The sequence below is a fragment of the Myxocyprinus asiaticus genome, chromosome 49 (assembly GCF_019703515.2).
Source record: "Myxocyprinus asiaticus isolate MX2 ecotype Aquarium Trade chromosome 49, UBuf_Myxa_2, whole genome shotgun sequence".
NCBI lineage: Eukaryota > Metazoa > Chordata > Actinopteri > Cypriniformes > Catostomidae > Myxocyprinus > Myxocyprinus asiaticus.
Window position 1 is genome coordinate 13,027,888 of NC_059392.1, and position 19,770 is coordinate 13,047,657.

At 39.4% G+C, this 19,770-nt stretch overlaps 1 protein-coding gene across 3 annotated transcripts in view; it reads right to left on the reverse strand.

Moving 5' to 3' along the window:
* The window catches only part of LOC127438571 (transducin-like enhancer protein 4), an 82,744-nt gene extending 63,182 nt beyond the window's left edge, over positions 1-19,562 (reverse strand). For 2 of the 3 annotated variants that reach the window (XM_051694244.1, XM_051694243.1), the window contains exons 1-3: positions 18,936-19,562; positions 7,645-7,742; positions 3,799-3,862 (exon numbers count right to left, since the gene is read on the reverse strand). In XM_051694244.1, coding sequence (XP_051550204.1) covers positions 3,799-3,862; positions 7,645-7,742; positions 18,936-18,959 — 186 coding nt within the window. In that variant the 5' untranslated portion in view covers positions 18,960-19,562. The remainder of the gene's footprint in view (positions 1-3,798; positions 3,863-7,644; positions 7,743-18,935) is intronic. The other variant, XM_051694245.1, reaches the window with a different exon arrangement.
* Positions 19,563-19,770: the final 208 nt, after the last annotated feature.

Consider the following 19,770-nt stretch of genomic DNA (forward strand, 5'->3'; position numbering starts at 1 on the left):
GTTTGTCCAGATACTCAGGTGACATTTCACCCCACGCTTCCTGTAGCACTTGCCATAGATGTGGCTGTCTTGTCGGGCACTTCTCACGCACCTTATAGTCTAGCTGATCCCACAAAAGCTCAATGGGGTTAAAATCCATAACACTCTTTTCCAATTATCTGTTTTCCAATGTCTGTGTTTCTTTGCCCACTCTAACCTTTTCTTTTTGTTTTTCTTTTTCTTTGCAATTCTTCCCATAAGGCCTGCACCCCTGAGTCTTCTCTTTACTGTTGTACATGAAACTGGTGTTGAGAGGGTAGAATTCAATGAAGCTGTCAGCTGAGGACATGTGAGGTGTCTATTTCTCAAACTAGAGACTCTGATGTACTTATCCTCTTGTTTAGTTGTACATCTGGCCTTCCACATCTCTTTCTGTCCTTGTTAGAGCCAGTTATCCTTTGTTTTTGAAGACTGTACTGTACACTTTTGTATGAAATCTTCAGTTTTTTGGCAATTTCAAGCATTGTATAGCCTTCATTCCTCAAAACAATGATTGACTGACGAGTTTTTAGAGAAAGCTTTTTCTTTTTTGCCATTTTTGACCTAATATTGACCTTAAGACATGCCAGTCTATTGCATACTGTTGCAACACAAAGACAATGTTAAGCTTCATTTAATGAACCAAATAGCTTTCAGCAGTGTTTGATATAATGACAAGTGATTTTCTAGTACCATACTTAGCATGATTACTCAAGGATAAGGTGTTGGAGTGATGGCTGCTAGAAATGGGGCCTGTGTAGATTTGATCAAAAATTACTTTTTTCAAATAGTGATGGTGCTATTTGTTTTTACATCAGTAATGTCCTGACTATACTTTGTGATCATTTGAATGCCACTTTGGTGAATTAAAGTACCAATCTCTTTCTGAAACAGCAAAATCTGTACATTATTCCAAACTTTTGGCCACTAGTATATATCTACTGTATATATATGTATATATACACCGATCAGCCACAACATTAAAACCACATGCCTAATATTGTGTAGGTCCCCCTTGTGCCGCAAAAACAGCGCCAACCCGCATCGCAGAACAGCATTCTGAGATGATATTCTTCTCACCACAATTGTACAGAGCGGTTATCTGAGTTACCGTAGACTTCGTTAGTTTAGTAAATTCTAGAGACTGTTGTGTGTGAAAATACCAGGAGATCAGCAGTTACAGAAATACTCAAACCAGACTGTCTGGCACCAACAATCATCTATGAGATTACCTAATCAGCCAATCGTGTGGCAGCAGTGCAGATATGGGTCAGGACCTTCAATTAATGTTCACATCAACCATCAGAATGGGGGAAAAAAAATTTGGAACGTGACATGATTGTTGGTGCCAGATGGGCTGGATTCAGTATTTCTGTAACTGCTGATCTCCTGGTATTTTCACGCACAACAGTCTCTAGAATTTACACAGAATGTGCCAAAAACAAATAACATCCAGTGAGCGGCAGTTCTGTGGACCAAAATGCCATGTTGATGAGAGAGGTCAACAGAGAATGGCCAGACTGGTTCGAACTGACAAAGTCTACAGTAACTCAGATAACCGCTCTGTACAATTGTGGTGAGAAGAATATAATCTCAGAATGCTATTCTGAGATGCTGTTTTTGCTGTTTTTAATGTTGTGGCTGATTGGTGTATATAAAAGTGTTTCCTTTTGATCAAAATTACAGTAAGTCGTGGGCAAACACACTCTACTGCCAATATAAATACTGTTCAAGAAAGGGTGTTTACACTTTAGTCCTTAATAAAAAATAAAAAAAAGACTAAATAATTAGATGGAGAGAATCCAAGAATTTTGGTTGAAGATTCAGAGTATTATGTGTAACTTTTTGGGCACTCAGATTTCATTTTGCCTCAGACTCGGTATTTTGGGCAATGGGGCAGTCATAAATTTGGGGGATAAACACATAAAAAATTGTGTTCTGACCAGCATTACAATTGGCAGGCAAATTATTTTAAGGGGATGGAAGTCGGATGGAGTGCCCTCATTTCCGGAGTGGTGTGTGGAGATGGGGAGGGTGGCTGCTTTCGAGGAGGGGTTAAGCAGAAGGCTTGGGGGGGGGGGGGGGGGGCGTCAGAATATGTTTGATAGGAAATGGGGCAAGTGCTTAGTGTTTCTGGGGGACTCTCGGGGAGGGGCTGTGGAGAGAGTAGTTTAGTTTTAATTATATATGATCATTATATTTTCTTTTTTTTTTCTGTTTTTTTTTTTTTTTGTGTGTGTATTCTTATTTGTGACCACAGGGGTGTTCGTTGGGGGTCAGGGTGGGGCTGGTGATTGGGGAGGGGGAGGGATAATAGTGGGGGTTAAATGTTAAATGTTGATTCAATGTTTATATGTTGTGTTTTTTCTTTGTTTTATGTCCATGAATCAATAAAAAATGATAATTGAAAAAAAAAAGAAAGAAAAAAATGACTTAATAATTACAAAAAAATACAGTGAAACAGAGAAACATAGAGGTGAAAAAACACCTTCACATTATATCTGTTTACTGTGTGGGTCTCAGCACATTTTTGATAATTATTTTAGGAACCCAATAATAAGTTATTATTAAATTAAGAAATTATTTCAGAAATATATTTTTGTATATTAATAATTATTATTTATTGTTATCAGTAGTATTTTTATTGTCATAAAACATTATGTAATTATTTCTTAACTTGCATACAGCATTGCTATGCTGTCCAGTTATACCCATAAGTCTTTATTTTGGCAGAACACTGCAGAAAGACTCTCTTCTCTCCACAAAAAAACCTGGTGTAGTGAGGTTACTTTAGATTTGGACCGTAACTTTTAGTGGTCAAGCATATTTTAAATTATGAAAATGTCCAATTAGTGAAAACAGAGTGCTGTAAATATACCGCTTATAGCTCATTAGCCTCATTCAGCTGCACAGATACAGTAGGCACATTCCAGAATATTTATTTAAATAAATCAATGTGCTTGAGGTTTGACAATCGCACTACGTGATATCACGATTTCGATTTTATTTCGATTAATCGCTCAGCCCTAGATTGTGCCGATTGATAGAGGAGGAATGTAATTAGGACATGTCACAGACCAGTTACGAACCTGCATATCTCACAGGAGCACCATGACTTAATATCTCAGGGGCACATGTACTAACAACTGCACAACAGATCTGATCCTAAAGGTCTATAACATTACTGAATAACGTCCTATCCACCATCTCAACTGCTTTCTTTAACAAGGAGGCTAATTCGGCATCACAAATTAGCTCTGTAAAATATTTCATGCCCATCAACAATAAATCATTCACTAAAGAGAGACAAAAAGAACATGCCCCGTCTAGTCTGTAAAGAAAGAAATGTGACTATAAATGCATGAAAATAAATGGGAAGGCCGTTGAAACAAGTCTTAAAGAACATAGCCGTTCTAGCCGGCTAAATATAGCCTCCTGGGTTATATTCTCTCTGCAAGGACTGAATCTCGGTTCCCTCTCATTATTTACATGTCTGTGCTTGCGTCCTCCTTTTCTCTTGATCTTTGTTTCTCTCTATTGCTGTCTCCATCCTCATCTCTATCTCTCCCTCTCTCACATTCCTCCCTTCTCTTCCCACTTTTTCATCTCCGCCAACCCCTATCGTAATCCAGCTGACGTGTCCTAAGGTTAACGAAACACCCTGAAACATGAAATCAAGCACAATCTCTCTCTTTTATAACACAGACGGGCTTTCATGCTAGGTGAGTGTTTACTGGAGCATACAGCGGATGTGGCAATCCGTAGGTTGATCGGACTTACCATGATGTAGTGTCTCTGCATCTCCGTCTTCTCGCTGGCCAGCTTCTCACAATCCAGTTTGAGACTGCGAAAAACACGGAAGAAACTTCACTAAGAAATTTGAGACTGCATTTGTCCATTTTTAGTTATGTACGTGAACGATGTTTTGCACAAAACCATTTTATTTGCATTAGCACTTCATATTAGTTAGTCGTTAAAATATGAGTTCTTGGCCAACGCACTGCCAACACGTGGTGATCCGGTTGACCATGCTTAATGTGTGTTCCTATATTACTGTGGTGTTAACAAACCTCAAAACTCAAGGGGGCAATAGAGCAGTGTTACTGACTCGTGATCAGTAATCAAATAAGCAAATTTGTGACATTAACTGTGTTAACTCATTTTGTACAAAAGGACAGGCTTTCTTTCATTAAAGCACTTTCACAAGACGCTCCGTGAAAATTCACATGCAGGATCATGATTATATCATAATCATCGAGTTTTGCACAAAATTTGCACTCAAACTGTTATGCTGATAACATCATTTGTAATAAAAAAAATAAACGATTACATTAGAAAAATTCAAAATAGAAACATTTTCAGAAGTGGACTCATACATTTGCATGGTTTTTTTTTTTTGGTTGTTTTTTTGTCAGCACAGCCATTGACCAGGAAAATAAAAAATGGTACTCCATGTCAAAAAGGTTTCCGACCCCTGAGCTAGAGACTGTTGTGCGTGAAAATCCCAGGAGATAAGCAGTTACAGAAATACTCAAACCAGCCCGTCTGGCACAAACAATCATGCCACAGTCAAAATCACTGAGATCACCTTTTTTTCCCCATTCCGATGGTTGATGTGAACATTAATTGAAGGTCCTGACCCTGATATCTGCATGATTTTATGCTTTGCACTGCTGCCACGATTGACTGATTAGATCATCGCATGAATAAGTAGGTGCACAGGTGTTTCTAATAAAGTGCTCATGTAAGTGTATATGTAATATTACAACTTACATCTGCATAGAAAATGAAACAAATGAACAGGTGAACTCGAACTAAGTTATGCGCTTAATATGAAAAACTTGCGTTGTGAAAACGCTGTTTCCGTAAAAAACACACTTCAAGCAATGCAATATCCTAAACTGACTAAACACAGAAAATTGTACAGCATTTTGTATTTACACTGTTATCTATTATGTTTCATACATGTTTAAATAAAAAATTTATAATTTTCAATTGAACATTTGACTACTGTTTGGCTTGAAAGAGAAAACTCTATATAGCGGAAAGTTCATACATCTTGCGGCAACACTGAGACTGCAATGTGTAATTGCGTTGTGTTATGAATTGCAGTCTGACACATTTTGAACCGCAAAAATGCACAAAATCGAACCTGCGTAGCTACAGAAGAAATGCCTGCATTTACCTACCTCCATAGAGCAGAGGTGGGTAGTATGCGCTACATTTACTCCGTTACATTTACTTGAGTAACTTCTTGGGGGAAACGTTTTTCTTTTAGAGTAGGTTTAAAAGTGGGTACTTTTTACTCTAACTCAAGTAAATTTCTAATAAAAAAAAAAGTACTTTACAATGGGCGGTGTTCCTGTCCTTACATTACTGGGTTTAATTTTAGTTAATGTGTAATTTATTGAGAGATTATTGAAGTTAGTGAATGGCAGTGAATGCACTATATCTCAGCAGTGAGTGAACGAAATGAGTGAGTGAATTCAGATGCTGACGTATACACCGAGCGTCGGAGCTCAGGTGCTGTCACAGAAACAATGTCACATATGAACTAATTAATGAACTACTAATTATTCTTATTAAATAATATATTAATACAATAAATCTTCATTCTGTTTATCATTTTTAATATACTGTATATGTTAATATAAAGAGTAAACACATTATTGTATTTATAAGTACATTATTGTATTTATTTGTTATACATTAGTATCTATAAACTCCAAAACAAGCTTGGTAGCGTTTCTGGGTGCACCGCGCCCTCATCCGACCAAATTATCATAACCTACATGTTATAACCAAATATTTAAATCATCCACAGAATTATCATTTCCACTGTGTGCAGTCTCCTGAGTTAAAATAATATCACCTCAGTGAATTATTTAGTAAATAAAGAAATCTTCAGCTTAATGGCAAAATTCTGTATAAATATAAATAATGAGCACATTTTAAAATGTATCTGTATGTTTTGCCTCTCTATATGTTATTATGTTAATCAAGTAATGATTTGTCAAAAAGTAATTTAATACATTCAGCATGAAATAAAACATTGCAGGAGTGAAGGAAGCAGTAAACTCCCAGCTCGTAAGTCTTCCCTGTGGTGGATTGTGGGCAATTAACCATTGTCGAGTGTACATCAAATGTACATTCGAAATTAGAGTGCATTGTGGGTAATAATGAGTGAACAAAAGTAAGGAACGAGTGGCTCACTCAGAATTCAGACACTCCTACAAAATAGCGGACACCCGAAATAGTGCACTATATAGTGGATAGGGGGCAGTTTCTGACACAGCGAGTGTTCCACGACCGGGGTTGGTGCCCTACGCAGGCTGTGTACTCTGCATTTAGAGAGCGGAGGTACTGCTGTACAGAACTAATGATCTAAATTCTATCGACACTGAAAACTGTAACTACACTGAAATAAGAATCCACGCAGGACTTTAAAAGCTATGAAATAGCGAAAGTAGGCATTAATAAAGCATGATCTTGCTTTGGTTTATATTTCAGCATTATATATAACGTCCCTGTGGGGCATTTTCTCGTTTTCACTGTAATAATTACTAGAAAGGTTTCCAAACCTCTCTTCTTAATGACAAATTCATCCAGATCTGACAAGAGCCCTTAAAGGGATAGTTCACCCAAAAATAAAAATTCTCTCATCATTTAATCACCCTTATGCCATCACAGATGTATATGACTTTCTTTCATCTGCTGAACACAAATTAAGATTTTTAGAAGAATTTCTCAGCTCTTTTGGTCCATACAATATTCTGTCTAACATCTGCTTATTGTGTTGCATGGAAAAAAAAGTCATATGGGTTTGGAACAACATGATGGTAAATGATGACAGAATTTCCATTAATAATAATAATAATAATAATATAGAATTTCCATTAATAATAATAATACAAATAATTCTGTAATACATGTTAAATGTGTATTATGTAGGGGAGTTAACATTCATTATGTCATTTGTGAAAGTAACGAGTTACTCACTACTTGAGTACTCTTTTAATTGGATACTTTCTTACTTTTACTCAAGTAATTATTTATGTTAGTACTTTTACTTCTACTTGAGTAATTTTTTTTTAAGTAATTGTACTTTTACTTGAGTACAGTTTTTGCCTACTCTACCCACCTCTGCCGTCTGACATCATGTTAACTTTACACTGACAGTGATTTGTGGTCACAAAGTGACCGAAAGTCATTCACTTTCATTGAGATTTTGCCATTTAAGATGACATGAGTGGCAGAGACCATTTGCGATACAATATCATTGAAGTTTAACTGTACAGCAACATGATGCAGTGACTACCAATGGGAGTGCAGACAGTAGAGCTCTCGTGATCTGCCTCATGATTCATTTATCCAAAGCTGATACAGTTGAGTTGAAACGCCTACAAGCAACCAACAGTACAGCGACTTGTTGACCTCCACTGGTTTAATGTGAACACATCTTTTAACAGATCACACATCACATTGTTTATGTCATATTGTCTTATGCCACATATTAACATTAATTCAACACACATCCAGCCTGTTATTAGACTGTGGGCAGAGATTCATGAATAATCCAAAGCTTTTCACATGCTGAGATGAGTGAATTAACACATAATAGCTTACCTGTGGTACTGAGCCTGCAGGAACTGGAACTCCTCTTTAATGCGGTCCAGAGTCTCCAGCACTGTGAACTTAAACGACTGTCCAGGCTGCAGAGGTACCTGAGGAACCAATAGAGAGAGGGATGAGGGGTGGGTTATTAAATCGTAAACAACCATCTCTCTGTGATTGACTGAGTTAATTAACATCAAAAGGTAAGATCAAAAGTGACTCATTCAGATGAAATTGAAAAAGTGCTCCTGCCGCATTATCTTTGACCTTGGCCTCACTACAAACATTACATGCCTTTTTGGAGAGGAAGAAGAGAAAATTTAAAAACACGTGTTGTTTTCCCAAGAGTCACCGGAGAGCTTGCTGCTTAAGAAAATGTATTTGCCTGTCCTTTCTAATTGGAACCAGAGCATAGTTTTATTTTGAATTAAAATTATACCTATTTCCATGTTGAAGAGAAGGAAGTTGTTCATTTTCCTTTGGGTCGTTTTCTCGCAAGAACCTAACCTTACACTCTGCCTTTCCCTTTGATAGCCGCAAATACATTCTTGCGAGAGTTTCCATGGAATGAGGGTTGCCATCTAAATGTCACAGTTTCGCAGGTGGTAACCAGCCTATAAAGAACTAACACTAACAATCGTTCATATTACACCAAATCCTTAACTTGAGCAAATATATTATATTTGGCTGATTTAAAAATGATTTCAGCTACCAATAAGTGTGTAGAACTCTCAGCTCTGTTTAACACATTTTACTATATTTAATATCCTCATGAAATGGCATGATGTGTGCAGTTTTCTATCTTGCATTTCTGTTGAAACAGGAAGTTGGGGCTGGACATATCTATAGGCTCGTACATTTTTATTTATAAAAATAGCCAATAATTTTTAGTTTATACCACCGCCATGATCTATGATTTGCCTCTTGCTATTGCTAGCCAGAAGTATTAGGGGGAGGGGCATTTTCATTCTGCAGAGCATTTTATTGGACAAAACTATGGATATGGCCATTTGTGCAAGGTGAGTCATCAATATTTTTGGTCCGTTTTCCCAGAAGAGAAAGGCCGAACATTTTAAATGCGTATATCTGTTAAAAGATAATTTCGTCATCTTTTAGGTAGTACACCAGAATTTAGATGGCCTCAAAGCTAACAGAACTTGGCTAAAAGCCACAAAACTACAATTTTGATTTTATGAAGTATTCAAATACGTCTTGCAGGATTTAGCAGACTTTCCTCCAAAATCTTTGCAAAAAATTTACAAAAAAGTGCAGATTCCAGGGCCTAGCTACGAGACCTACTCATTCTGAGCTAATTGTAATGTACCCTCATCTACCTCTCCTTCTCATTAAGAACCAAAGTCCTTTCCATAGCTATTTTTAAACACGTTTCCCATTCTGTCAGCTGCTTTCTAAAATGGCCGCCTTTGTCCTGCTCTCCTCCGGGCTTTCCATCATCCCAGGTTCTCTCTCTGAATCACGGTGTCCGGCAAGCAGCTGAAGATTGGTGGTTTCAGTAGGAGCTTAATTAGTCTACACAAGCAAAATTCAATTAAATTTCAATTAGGCTAACGGTGGAGGTCAGACACTCTGTGAGCTTTTGAGTAATTAAGCTGCAGGCACACAGCTGACTGGATGAGTTCAGTACACAACGCGTGTGTGTGTGGATGGGGAGGGGGATGTCATCATATCCCTGCTAACTCTCATTCATTCAAACATGCATGCGTGTGTGTGTGTGTGTGTGTGTGTGTGTGTGTGTGTGTGTGTGTGTGTGGAGTAACTATACTGAACACTGTGTAAACCTCGTGAGACTTACTGGAGCGCAGAAGATCAGGGCAGGGTTTCAACATCAACATGGCGATACAGTTTCATCATATTATATCACAAGAAATCAAACATTAGCAAACATCTAATATTGATGTAACCTTGGAAGAATTTAATTAACTAGGAAGCTAGGGTAATGTGGGTGGGAATGTGGTTGCTAAGGCGTTCTTATTGGTTTTGGGGGTTGCTAGGGTGTTCTGGAGGATTGCTAGTTGGTTGCTTACTGGCCCACGTCAAAAAATCTCTAAGATATTCTGGTTCCTAGATACACTATATTACCAAAAGTATTCGCTCACCCATCCAAATAATTAAATTCAGGTGTTCCAATCACTTCCATGGCCACAGGTGTATAAAATGAAGCACCTAGGCATGCAGACTGCTTCTACAAACATTTGTGAAAGAATGGGCCGCTCTCAGGAGCTCAGTGAATTCCAGCGTGGTACTGTGATAGGATGCCACCTGTGCAACAAGTCCAGTCGTGAAATTTCCTCACTACTAAATATTCCACAGTCAACTGTCAGTGGTAATATAACAAAGTGGAAGCGATTGGGAATGACAGCAACTCAGCCACGAAGTGGTAGGCCACGTAAAATGACAGAGTATGCTGAGGTGCATAGTGCGCAGAGGTCGCCAACTTTCTGCAGAGTCAATCGCTACAGACCTCCAAAGTTCATGTGGCCTTCAGATTAGCTCAAGAACAGTGTGTAGAGAGCTTCATGGAATGGGTTTCCATGGCCGAGCAGCTGCATCCAAGCCATACATCACCAAGTGCAATGCAAAGCGTCGGATGCAGTGGTGTAAAGCACGCCGCCACTGGACTCTAGAGCAGTGGAGACGCGTTCTCTGGAGTGACGAATCATGCTTCTCCATCTGGCAATCTGATGGATGAGTCTGGGTTTGGCAGTTGCCAGGAGAACGGTACTTGTCTGACTGCATTGTGCCAACTGTGAATTTTGGTGGAGGGGGATTATGGTGTGGGGTTGTTTTTCAGGAGCTGGGCTTGGCCCCTTAGTTCCAGTGAAAGGAACTCTGAATGCTTCAGCATACCAAGAGATTTTGGACAATTCCATGCTCCCAACTTTGTGGGAACAGTTTGGGGATGGCCCCTTCTTGTTCCAACATGACTGCGCACCAGTGCACAAAGCAAGGTCCATAAAGACATGGATGAGCGAGTTTGGTGTGGAAGAACTTGACTGGCCTGCACAGAGTCCTGACCTCAACCCGACAGAGCACCTTTGGGATGAATTAGAGCGAAGACTGTGAGCCAGGACTTCTCGTCCAACATCAGTGTCTGACCTCACAAATGCGCTTCTGGAAGAATGGTCAAAAATTCCCATAAACACACTCCTAAACCTTGTGGAAAGCCTTCCCAGAAGAGTTGAAGCTGTTATAGCTGCAAAGGGTGGGCCGACGTCATATTAAACCCTATGGATTAAGAATGGGATGTCACTTAAGTTCATATGCGTCTAAAGGCAGATGAGCGAATACTTTTGGCAATATAGTGTATGTCCCCAAGATGTTTTTGCTCATTTTATCATCCACCAGGTGAAAATCATAAATCCGACTGTTTAGAAAAGTAAAAGCACACCTCTCCACAACAAGCCACATACTTTGCGGTATCATCAAATTACACACTAAAGTTGAATACTTAAGGCTTGGGTTTTATCAGTCAGAGAAGTTTTGAATTAACAATTCGTTCAATCATTTGACATCCAAGGTTTTCCGTTCAACTGAAATGCGAAGCCAACACCATCCAGTGCACTATAAGGCTAGGGTTTTTCCTCGTGCCGTTCTGTCTCGTGCATGGCCTTTCAAAGTGTAATATTTTGGCTACAAGCCCATATAGATGCATTCGATGCATGCACAATGACTGCACAGTCGACGGCAAGTGCATGCACCAATGATGCGCATTCGTGGACTGTCCACGCGTACTGTGCTGATGACAGAATCTGCGTCATACGGAAAACCGAAGTATACTGGAGCCTTAAGATTTAAGGATTTATGCTTGTCTTAATAATAACTAGTTATGCTTGTCTTAATAACTGATAATATTTAATGATGGCATAAAACCTCTATCGTTGCATTAGTTCTGAATCAAAAAATCGATTATATAACATATTCATCATGACGAACAGATGGTTATTCAGACTGTATGAAATGGAGGGGAGTCAACAAAATATGCAAAACACACGCACAGATGAAAACGCATGTGTACACGTACAAACGCGCATCCGCAAACAAACACACGGAGGAAACCTGTGTTACAGCGTCTGTTTAGACACTGGGTGTCAGACAGAAGGAGGGGGAATCCTGAAATCCAAAACTGATCCAGTTAATCTGGGCGAAGTGGGCGAGGCCTGGTGGAAACACAGACAGCGAGCCATGTGGGACAGCGCCTAGTCAATCACAATTTAGACGAGCTGCAACAGGCTAGCCTAGAATTACTGGAGATTATCTTCTGAGAGAGGTCATGGGGGGAGAGACAGAGAGAGAGAGAGAGAGAGAGAGAGAGAGAGGCAACCAGATCCCATAACAATGGTGAGAAATGAAATCTCTCCCAATCGCCAGCTCTGATCATCTATCACTGCTGGAGTTGCTATTTTGGGCGCAGTGGAGGGAATTTACTAAGAATGAATCATGCAGCTGATTGCATGTACTGTGTTATTTTATCACCTGATTCACTAAAGCAAAGATTCTCAACCTTCGGGGTCACCAGAGTTGCAGATACACAGAAGTTTTCTCTGAACTATATGTTATTTATGGTATATTTAAAAAACTACTTTTTACCACAATATTTGTAGCAACTATTCTAGGCGTTTCTTTTACGATTAATAATGACATAAAATGAAAGCTACTACGGCCACAAAGGTGAACTCAATATAACGAGCAAGTTGATGTAAAAATGTGGATGCGCATATGTGTCACCTACTTCTGGTACAATATGCTTGCAAATATTTGTGCAAAACAAACACCTATCGAAGTTGTATATAACTGCAGAAATGGGATGCATGCTTTCATCAATAAGAGGGCTGTTCACACAGACATGTTCTTGCGATCAAAACAGCTTGATGAAGCGCAACAGAATGGAGCAAAATGCAGGGGTTTTGAGACACGTTTTTCCAAAGTTAAACTGCATTTAACTTGACACAGCATCTTTAAAGCAGGTCTCTCTGATGTAACACACTAAGATGAGGCAGTCAATAATAAGAAATTGATGAAAATGAAATTTATATTTAATGAAAACAGTAAATAATAAGAAGATTGTTACTCTTAAGAATGTAATTTACCAGGGCCTGGGTAGCTCAGCAAGTAAAGACACTGACTACCACACCTGGAATCGCACGTTCGAATCCATGGCGTGCTGAGTGACTCCAGTCAGGCTTCCTAAGCAACCAATTGGCCCGGTTGCTAGGGTGGGTAGAGTCACGTTGGGCTAACCTCCTCGTGGTCGCTATACTGTGGTTCTCGCTTTCGGTGGGGCGCGTGATGAGTTGCGCGTGGATGCTGTGGAGAATAGCGTGAAGACTCCACACACGCTACGTCTCCGCAGTAACGCGCTCAACAAGCCACGTGATAAAATGCGCGGAATGACAGTCTCAGACACAGAGGCAACTGAGATTCATCCTCCACCACCCGGATTGAGGCGAGTCACTACGCCACCACAAGGACTTAGAGCGCATTGGGAATTGGGCATTCCAAATTGGGGAGAAAAGGGGAGAAAAGAAAAAAAAAGGAAAAAAGAATATAATTTACCACCTGTGAGATCTTATCAAATATGAAATTTTTGTGTTGAAAGCAATATTTGTGGTGCAACAATGGTATTTGTGCAATATTAATTGTGTCAGGCAGACAGAATGTATAATTAACCTAATTTAAATAGAAACTAGGCATGTTTGCACTGCAATAAAGGCCAAAGTATACTTCGGGTGTCCACGTTGCGGATTTCGTCGCGTGCAAATCGCGTCATCTGCACAGCGCGGCTTGAACGTGCACCACCTAGATTTTCTTGACTTGCATATGCGACCCTCATCTGTGCGTGTTGTCTGTGCATGCACTGGCCATTGACTGTACTACAAGAGTGTCACAAAGCAGCTGCGTAGTGCGTATGCATTGAACGCATTCCTATTTGTTCGCGGTCAGAAAAGTATGCTAAGAAAGGCAACATGGTCGGCCAGTCACGATCCGTTCCAGAACGTGGAAAAACGAAGTATACCTGGGCCTTTAGCCGTGTTTCCGCTATTTCAGCAGATTTAGCACCTGGTTAAACTGTATTGCGGGTGGTTTTCACGCTGAAATACAGCACATAAAAGTGCCGCAACAGTTTTGTGAATTTGGCCTAGTGTTTTAAATTGATGGGAGAAAGAGATGTCGAGAAAGATGTGCTGGCAGGTTCCGAGGTGCCTACGGAACTGTTTTCCGCTGGCATCCTTGCAGACAGGCTGGGGATAGAGACATACATGAAATAATCATCCGCTGGTGAAATATTTAGTGCGAAAAGGCACATGAATAGATGAGGATCACCAGAGAGTGGGAGGAAGGGAAGTGTCATTGTGATCTCGAGGGGTGCTGGGCGAATGTGTGTGTATCTGTGTGTTCTCACTCTCTGAAAATCCATCTCTCCTTCCTGGCCAGTTCTGCAAGGCTGATCAAAGCCTTATCTCCACATAACTACAGCTAGAATTCCCAGGATGGATAGTTGCTCAGGTTTAGCAGGTTCACCTCCCAGCAAAGTTTTGGTCACAAAGGGATGAGTTTTGGATTAGTGCTGGTGCTTTCGTCACACCCTCATTAAACCACCTGAGAGAACATCCCTTTTTTTTCTTGCCCTTCATATCTGAGGCTTTCAACCAGTCTTAAACCCCAATGAATGCCGGGAAATCGGATGGCCACACAGAGTATCTCTGGGAGTTTTAGCACGACGGCTTCCATTGTGAGGCCAAGCAAAATCCATCGCTGTCCAATACTGGATTAGGAAGCGTGGATTGGAAGGCAGAGAAAACAGCTTTTAGACGTTACAGAGTACATCAGCAATGGTTTTGCCTGATGACAGAAAGAAAGAAAGAAAGAAAGAAAGAAAGAAAGAATGAATCTGGATTTCTCCTGACCTGTTTTTATACCAACAAAAAAAGAGTCACAATAAAACAGTGGGAAGATATGAAACTAGAAACCAAGAGGATTAATGTCAAAATGTGGCCAGAATGTAAGTTTTATTAAAACAACATGGCTGTAGGTAAAAGAATGAGCAAAAGTGAGAACACAAGCTCAAACTATCAGCTTGTTAAAGGAGCATATGCGAATTCTATGGCCAGGAATTTGGCTATGATCTCTCTCAAACATACACAATAGCATACAAAAAAGGCATGAATGAATCTGGTGCAAATTCAGGATTTTGTATAAGCAGTGGTTAGAACCAATAAGACTTTTTATGTTCCATTTATTAATACACAATGTGGGTTACGAACTTGCCATTTTATAGTGACTTTAAATGTTACGAATAGCGGCTGCACTGGTAAGCCTATCAGATATGTTTTGTACAACCAATGAGATTGTTCCTAACTCCATCTTCGTCATTAGATCATGAGTTTAGTATTCAAATAAAACCTCCAACATTGTCTCATGATAACTCGTAATAATTCATACAAGATGAAATCTTAAGATATTAGTACAACTGGGCTCTTGAGAAAAGGTATGACTTTTATTCCTATAGAGACCAACCAATCAACAAAGATATTTTGTTTAATCGATACAATAAAAAAAAAAAAATAATGATGTTTTCCTTATTCCGTGGTAAACAAAAGATATTTACTTATTAAAATCACGGTTTAGGGTTTGGGTAAGGGGTTAAACTTAAGGAAAATCATATTAACAAAGTTCAGTGGTTTGTTTATTTTTCTTTATGGGAATAGAAGTTGAACATTTTCGTAGGAGCCAACTCTACAATTTCTTCCGATTTCGTACTGCTGTATTATTACGACTTGTCATGAGACCAAGTTGAAAATCTCTTTCAACACTTCCTGACACAGTTCACACAAATACCTGACCCTACAAAAGACCCATAAATCCACAGGTGCTATTAGTGAGAGCACAAACACGCCGATATCTCTCACGCAAACATGTGCTACGTGCAGTATCACACACTCAGAATATTACAGCCTCTTATTTGTATCAGGTTTCTCTGTCTCCTGGTTATGTCAAACATATCCCCAGACCTCCTGCAGAGAAAAGGGATTACGTTTCTCACACCTTGCACATGACATTTACGAACTTCACAGCCTTTTCCTCCGATTAAGGACCAGCTTTACCATCCAGACACTCACTAGAACACAATCATCAGGACTGACCTGAGATCAGATGTAAAAGCAACTTTAAATCTCTGCTTTAAAGGGATAGTTCAGCCAAAAATTAAAATTCTGTAATCATTTACTCTTCATGAATTAAATTCAAAAAGTCAAACAGGTTTGAGGGTGAATATATGATGACATTTCATTTATTTTTATTTTGGGTGAACTAACCTTTTGTATCATTTAGAACTAACTAAGTGTTGGAAGTTTGCATTCTGTAACTGTTGGAAACTTAAGGTGTGGCTGCAGCGGATTATGAGCTTTCCCAGCTCGGGTTCTTTTTTTATTGTTATTGTTTTTGGCTCTTAAGCACAGAACACATTTACCCTACTCTCATTACACCCCCTCGCCCCCAATCCCACTGCTTCAGATAAATCTAACCACAAAAATCCAGTGGAACCAATTACCAATCCTCCTGATGCTGTTTGCCTTGCAAATCAGGTGTTAACCCTTTCACTAGACAGGTCCGTGCAGAGCTGATTCATGCATATGTGTGTAAAAATGGAAAAATAAGCAAACATGTTAAGGAGGGGTCATTACATTATAGTTACCATTTGATATTGATAGTTTCCATCTGATTGCACTGGATGGTGTCGGCTTCGCATTTCAATTGAACGGAAAACCTTGGATGTCAAATTATCGATTGAATAGTTAATTAAAATCTTCTCTGACTAACTATGTTTCCATCCAAGGTGCGAATTCAATTTATGCGAATAATCAGAATATCGCAAGAACAAAGTGCATATAAAGCAGCGTTTCCATCCCGTTTGTTCAAAAGAACAAAAGTGTCACATCCGGGGAAATATTATTATTTTTTTATAAAATACTTACGTTTTATAGCACCCAGAAAAATACTGTAAAAACTGTCTCTGGGAGCAACAGCGCGTCACACAGTTTGGGAGCACAATGTGTGTACGTTTCTTGGCTTTACCGTGTGGGTCTATTTTATATTTTTCAAAAGTGTCAATAAACCTGCTCTGTTGCACAGTTCAAGTTTGTATTCTATTTCTTTTTCTGTGCAAACTCTTTACAGGATTTGGATTTTTACAGGACATTGGTATGTCAGAATGACCAGAGGAACATTTCAGATGGGTTTTCTGAGAGTCCTCTGGTTAGTCCAGTTATGAACAATATATTCAGTCACATGACTTTTTTGATGTGCATCTTTAATTCCTAATAAATTCAATAGGAGTTTATTCGGTAAATGTGTTTCCATTACAGTTTATGCACATTTCTTTTTATATAATAAAAAATGCATCCACCTCAAGTGAGCGTATACATTTTTGATGCGCATTTTGGAGATTTTATTTGCATCTTAGTGTTTCTATCCAGCAGTTTTTATGCGATATCCCAAAATGCGCATTAAAATACATGGATGGAAACCCAGCTAATGATAAGACATTGACTGATCTCTTGGATTGTACATAAAGGGTAATAAGATTAAGAACCAGATTTTTACATTTTCTAAAGAAAATGTGAATGGTGCATGCCCATGCAAAACTCGTTGCCACCATGGGTTTTGTAAGAGATTGCCAGGGCGTTGCTATGCGAATGCTAGGGTGTTCTGAGTGGTTTTTAGAATCTTGCTGTGGAGTTGCTAGGGTGGTTGCTGACTGGCCCACTTCCAAGTCTCTATGATTTTCTTGTTCCCAGATTTGTCGCCCTTTTTATCATCTGCCAGGGTTAGCTAACCCTAACCCTGCCAGGCAAAAATCTTTAGTCCGATCACTTATAAAAGTGACAGCACAGAACACCTCTTTCAACAAGCTACATGAATGAGGTATATCTTTCATGTCTGTAGTAAAAAACCGTGCCGGACTGAAGTTTAAAACTTAGGGTTAGCGATATGAAATTACCTTTAGTATGAGCAAAAGTAAAAGTGATGCTTGCCTTGTTTAGAACCACTTTTTTTTTTTTTTTTTTTTTTTTAAGAAGTTTGTTAGAACCGTTTGTTTCCTGGGAACAGAAATTTCTATGTCTAAAAAAAGTTACAAAACAAGAAATGGTGTAAACACAAAAGCCTATATTTATGCTTGGTAAAACACAGCTGCACTCACAGACCATTTTCACACCTTTTGCTCTTGCTGATCATATTTCACAGGCCACAATGGTAAAAACAAAATCTGGCTGTGGATTTCACTGGTCCTTTAGTTTTGTTTGGTAGTTTGTTCAGTTTATCATTATGAGATGCATTACCTCTCTCAGACTGGGAACTCAGGACATTTTTGCATATCCCAGATATGTAAAAGATAGGTTCACCTCTCTCTGACAGCATGGTATTGATTGTCATAGAAAACAATTTTAAATCAACAGCTACATATTACTAAATGGACAGTTCTGTGACAGTTACACACTTACAACAGAAGTCTATGGGGCAAGCGGTTGCCCCACTGCCATCCATTGCAAGTGTATTTTTGTACATAGATTCTTTGCTTGTTTTTACAAACTGAGGTACAAGTCGAAATAATTTTTGTGGTATTTGTTGTCCATTGAGCTAAATTTGTTTTAACCCCGAATATTCCTTTACGAGAAGGGCATATTCTAACATTATCACTATTTATCATATAAACAGAAATATACACAAGTAGTGGTTCTGACTTATAAAAACACACACTAAAACAGTTTCAAGGGACCTTTCAGTCATTCATAAAGACATTTCATGGTTTAAGCTCTTATTTATGACAGGTTTAGACAGATATGCTGAACCATTTTTAAAACAGGCTGCAATCTGGATGGATTGTTTGGATTCTAGAGACACTTGAATCAATTCACTGGCCTATTTGCCCAAGACCGGTTACAGATAACAAATAAACTTTCCACGGTCAACCCTATCCAACCTAACCCACATACACCAACTAACCCACTCTAAATCTGCCCAAACACACTATGCACTATGACATTTATTAGAAGGGGTGTTAAAAAAGGTTTATTACACAAACTAACACACACACACACACACAGGGTGACTGATTCCTCCCACACAACTTTCTATCAAATGGCTCTTGAGAGCACCTGGGTGCAGCTGACAGTGTGTGTGTGAAAGTCTACATAGAGATCTCTATTACATCCAATTGCTTAATCTGTCTCATTTGTCTTCTACCAGCAAGAACGAAGGAGAACGAGAGAGTGTAGTATACTTACCGGGTGTCTACCCTGCGGGTACATGGTCACAGGAGAGATGCCGGCTTTTGGTTTGATGGCCAACTCACTCCCTTGACCCTCCGCACCCTTTCGTACTTCCTCCACCTGGGACAGAGCCCCAGATCGAGCTTCTCTGCTGGGAATCCAGCTATGTCTTTTCCGAGCCCGGATCCCACTAGGCTGTCAGTTCATCCAACGAGGGGTACTCATAAAACAGATCCCCTTACTTACACTTGGACAGGATTTCTAAAGTCCCACTCTTGATGTCCCTTTAGTGTCTGTCTCTCCCTGAATGACAGCTCACGAGACCAGGTAATTCTGAAGAACCACATCCAACTGTCCCCCGACTTGTCCTTCTGCAAATGTCCCCAACAAGCCACAAAAATAAACACGTACCTCCATCCGAATGTGCCACAGTCCAAACCTTGTTCCTCTTGTAACACTACCTTGAAACTAACAGTCCTTCTTTGCTGTTGTCTAAAAGACAAGGAAAAAGGAGGAACAAGCTTTGTTTTTAATTTAAATCTAGAGAGGACAAAAAAACACACAGGAAAGCAGGAAAGAACAGCAGGTCACTGGAAGATCCAGCAGGCTTTTCAGCAGCCAGCCCTAGACTGTAATATATTGTGCCTGTTGGCTTCAACACAAACACGACAGCCTGCTCAAGCTGCAATTAAGGTGGACTGGGTGAGATAGATAAGTATAGATACACGAGAAATTGAGCTATTCAGTCAGACAGAAACAGATAACTACAGTACACACATGTACAAGTAATGATACATAATTCCTTGTGGTTGTTGCTTTGAACTAGTGGTCGACTGATATTTAGCCGTGG